This window comes from Triticum aestivum, chromosome 1A (assembly GCF_018294505.1).
Source record: "Triticum aestivum cultivar Chinese Spring chromosome 1A, IWGSC CS RefSeq v2.1, whole genome shotgun sequence".
In the NCBI taxonomy this organism is placed as follows: Eukaryota; Viridiplantae; Streptophyta; class Magnoliopsida; order Poales; family Poaceae; genus Triticum; species Triticum aestivum.
In genome coordinates this window covers 18,356,032-18,359,828 of record NC_057794.1, presented here as the reverse complement: position 1 = coordinate 18,359,828, position 3,797 = coordinate 18,356,032, and the positions used below count along the sequence as shown (strand labels likewise).

The window sequence follows — 3,797 nt, the reverse complement described above, 5'->3', positions numbered from 1 at the left end:
ATTCCGGGCGCGTTAGAGGGGCGGCCGGACGGCCACAAATTGGCAAAGAAGGGTAAAAACGCCGACGCGGCAACCGCGCGAGTGCAGGAGTCCATCGAGCATTGCCTCGTCGACGCCCAGGCCCGGGCCGTCCTACATGAAGAGAAGACCGAGGCGCGGTGGTCGTCGCTGATGAAGAACATCGCCATCAAGCTCGACCTGCTCCGGACGAACGTCGCTGCGAAGAAGAGGAACACCGACATGACTTTTCTGATGGGCGGGGCGGACATGCTCCAGAGCAACGACGAGCAGCTCAGGACGTGGTACATGGCGGAGCGCGGCCTCATCCTGAACTAGATGCAGACGGCAACGCCGACGACGCCGACGACGCAAGCTCCCTCGCCCACGACCGCACGGACGCCAAGCCCGAACGACGCCTCTACATCGCCGCCCAGCAGTGCCGAAGCCGCGTCGACACAGCCCAGCACCGACTCCGCCAACGCCTGGAGCCGACCCCGTCGAGTGAATCATTGCGCACGCGAACTTGCGGCGTGCCGCGCTCTGTTTTTGTAACGCCAGACTACGTCCGATCGCCGGATTTGTGGTGTCTTTTAAGAGCGGGAACGACCAAGTTTAAATTTTCCGCATCCTGAGGCCGGCGCTTGGGGGCGTGACTGGGAGCTAGGTCGCCTCAGGAGCCGAACTAGCGCCGGCATGCCCCCCAGGCCGCTCTATTTAGGCGCCCTGGGGGGGCCGAACGGCTGGAGATGCCCTCAGGCCACGGTGGTTATATCGAGTGGGTTAGCAGTACCTTCGACCGTGATCTGCCTACTGCATAGCGTAGGGTACTGTTCAGCTAGAGTCAAGGACAAACAACTATCGGACACTCCAGGAGGCAGCCCGTGACTCTGGTCCATCTGCGTTCCTCCTTTTGCCTCTAGGAGCAGGCTAGGCGGGGGAGGGGGGTTCATCTAAGGCAGAGCATGGAAAAAACCCAAATCAGAGCGGGAGGCTGGAGTTTCTGGTAGAAGAGGAGGCGCCGGGACGGGCGGGCCGCCGGGGGAATCCAGCGCCGGGCCGCAGCGGGCACCGCCTCCCCTGTCATCTCGCGCCGCGGGCCATTGTACGGATCTAGCACAGGTAAATCTTTGATCTCAGCTATGCGCATAGGTTCTTTGGATGTTGGGATGTATTTTGGCATTAGGTACATATCAGGAGGGTGATTATTCATGGTTCTCTGTGTTCTGCAGGCCAGATTAGGTCACGGGGATGGGCTGTGCCATGGCACAGGTCGTTAATCCAGGGAGCGTAGAAATCCAGAGCCGTCATCCCGTCTGCGTGGCCCCGTCATTGCGGGGTTGCTCTTGGATCTCGAGGGAACGAGGACGGCGTCGAGGACGGCCGGCGGTGTGGTAGAATGGAGGAGAGCGACCTGGAGTTCGTGCTAGATCTGGTGGACAGGTAAGCTCTTCTTTTCTGCCGCCCCTATATTGATTCATAGACCTCTTCTTGAACTCCAGTGCCCGCAGATTCCCACTTCGAGAAGAGTTCGCGGATAACCTTGAGCACCCGGATCCGGTGCCGCTGAGGCTGCTGCCCAGGGGGAGGCTGGCGCTCTTGGCCCGGAGGATTCAAATGGTGAATCTGGTTAATCGGGAGGCACCTCGATGGACGAAAAGGTGAGCCGTCTCGTCCCCATGGTCTGATTGTATAGTGAATTTGAGTGCATTTGTAGACAGACAGTTAAGTTCAAGGACTCTGATGGTGATTCGCCAAACAATATATTTAGTTAATTTGAAATCATGGGAGCAGGTATTTGGTTTTGGCGTGTTTCAGGTTAGATGTCGAAAGTTTTTTAGAATTTCACATAAGAGGAGCGTTGCCACGAACCAGGTTACATATCAGGAGTCCGTGGATTAAATGTTTTGACAAACCAGTTAACAATTTCCTGAAAAAACGCTACTGTCTGCAACACACCAGTTTTGTGTCAATTAACTGGACGAAGCATTATTGCTGCAGCTTAAGAGGGAGTGCACTGCCAGACAGAACTTCGTGTGCTTCACGGATGAACGCACTGGACCAATCCATACGGAAGTTTGCTGAGGAACCGACAAAGAGTGTGATTAAACCAGAATTAGGAATAAGTTTCGATTCTTTGGACGATGCATACGACTTCTACAGTCTGTATTCATGGGAAGTTGGATTCGGTATTAGATATGGGCAAAGTCGACTGAATGTAGAAAGAATCAAGTCGATGCAGGAGATAGTGTGCGGTTGCTCGCTAAGTTGTGGTACGACATACTATGCGTGGGTTTCTTTTTTGTGCAGCTTTGGTTTGAAAAAACGGCATCATGGAGTGAGCTGATGTGCCATCACCTTTCTTGATTCTTTTTCAGGGAGCTATGTGCAGTTGTCTCCACTGCATATGAACCTGAGTCTGGTATGTTTGGATTGAATGCAGATGAGCTTTGTAAGGAAGACGACAAAATAGACTGGGATTAAACCAGTAAGTGAAGAAGTAATGAACCGTATGCTTCGTTTAGTCTGGTTTCTAACTGATTTTTTCGAATCAATTTCCAGTTCAGGTTCCCCATGATGATCATGGATTGTTGTTCCTTGTACATTCTCGACATTGAGAAGAAGATTGTAATGGTGCTTGATCCAATCCAATAGAGACAGATTCATCAGATGAGATGAAGAGGAAGCATGAGGCGCCGGCGAGTAACTTCCGGCGTAGCTTTTGCAGACCTTTTTAATGACATGTTTGGAGCTCGCTTCGTCGAGACGGCTGGAGAAGAGAAGCATAGTTCAATTACTGAAGATAGAACAGCGTTTGCATACATAACAAGGCGGGACTGGTGTTCCAGTTTAATTTGAAATCCTTATACATAGTACTGTAGTAGACTGAGCATACAAAAGGATGATTTGAGAAGACAATGTTGGTTGCTGCAAGCAAACGAGCAGGAATGCTATTCATGGCATATTGTTGATTCATCTCTGTTCTGTTTTTGCCCAGAATTACAGCAAAATCAACAAACTGCCCACGACCTTGTAAAAAAACTGTCCATGATACCTGAAGAATACGAAAAGAGTGAAACTGAACTATTTCTACATATTTTAAAATACTTGAAATAAGGACAGAAGAGTGAAAGTGATTATTTTACAAATTGACTACTTTGAAATAATAATTTTCATAAGAAAGGCAAAACACCGATCATGTGCTTGGCACATAATGATCATGTAGATTCAACGTTCATGGGAAAGGTACACGGTGCTCGCACATGCCAGAAATAGATTACTTGTGCGAGGTACAAGTCGGGGGTTTATCATGTACACTAGTACTTGGTACAGCACGGGATCCATTTTCAAACGTTCATGGGTAAGGTACATGATAAAGTGATCGTGTACCTGGCACATTGTACATGTTCAAGATGCTTATGACGCCCCTGTTGTGTACAATGCCCATTATTCTTATTAAATACAATATATACGATCACACTTTTTCTTGTGGGGGTAAGAGCATATACAACCGGACGTCTCAAACTGTTCAGCCCTATCATACATGGCCACATCCACTTTTCCCCCTTTCCGTGCCGCTAGTCTGATCCCATCATCCACTTTCCTCCCTCTCGCCATCCGCCTCTGTCATGACCCGGCAAAAGAAGACCACCTACGCTATGCTATTATTTTATTTTATTTTTTTAGAACGAAAGCTCAAGAAGAGCCCGCTTTAAATTGTCAGAGTCATCAAACGGTCAGGATTACAAGATCACCAACTTACAAGGAAAAGCAAATAGAAGCAAAGCGGCTGATACAAG

General features: G+C 49.6%; 1 protein-coding gene across 3 annotated transcripts; it reads left to right on the top strand.

Moving 5' to 3' along the window:
- Positions 1 to 862: 862 nt before the first annotated feature.
- LOC123074348 (uncharacterized) lies at positions 863 to 2,973 on the top strand. 3 transcript variants are annotated; one of them, XM_044497301.1, is made up of 6 exons: positions 863 to 1,119; positions 1,230 to 1,440; positions 1,509 to 1,658; positions 1,999 to 2,270; positions 2,376 to 2,485; positions 2,560 to 2,973. In XM_044497301.1, exons 2-5 carry the CDS (start codon positions 1,397 to 1,399, stop codon positions 2,432 to 2,434), a joined length of 525 nt encoding a protein of 174 aa, XP_044353236.1. In that variant the 5' UTR covers positions 863 to 1,119; positions 1,230 to 1,396; the 3' UTR covers positions 2,435 to 2,485; positions 2,560 to 2,973. The 3 variants fall into 3 exon arrangements, 2 of the variants coding, with proteins under 2 accessions (XP_044353236.1, XP_044353182.1); XR_006436004.1 differs by lacking the exon at positions 1,999 to 2,270 and having other exon boundaries at positions 864 to 1,119; XM_044497247.1 differs by lacking the exons at positions 2,376 to 2,485; positions 2,560 to 2,973 and having other exon boundaries at positions 1,999 to 2,369.
- The last annotated feature ends 824 nt before the right edge of the window (positions 2,974 to 3,797 follow it).

Coding starts and splice junctions, on each gene's coding strand:
- LOC123074348 (XM_044497247.1), top strand. CDS start 1,397: ATGGAGGAGAGCGACCTGGAGTTCGTGCTAGATCTGGTGGACAG. Junction 1,441..1,508: donor GTGCTAGATCTGGTGGACAG/GTAAGCTCTTCT, acceptor CAGTGCCCGCAG/ATTCCCACTTCGAGAAGAGT. Junction 1,659..1,998: donor GCACCTCGATGGACGAAAAG/GTGAGCCGTCTC, acceptor TTATTGCTGCAG/CTTAAGAGGGAGTGCACTGC.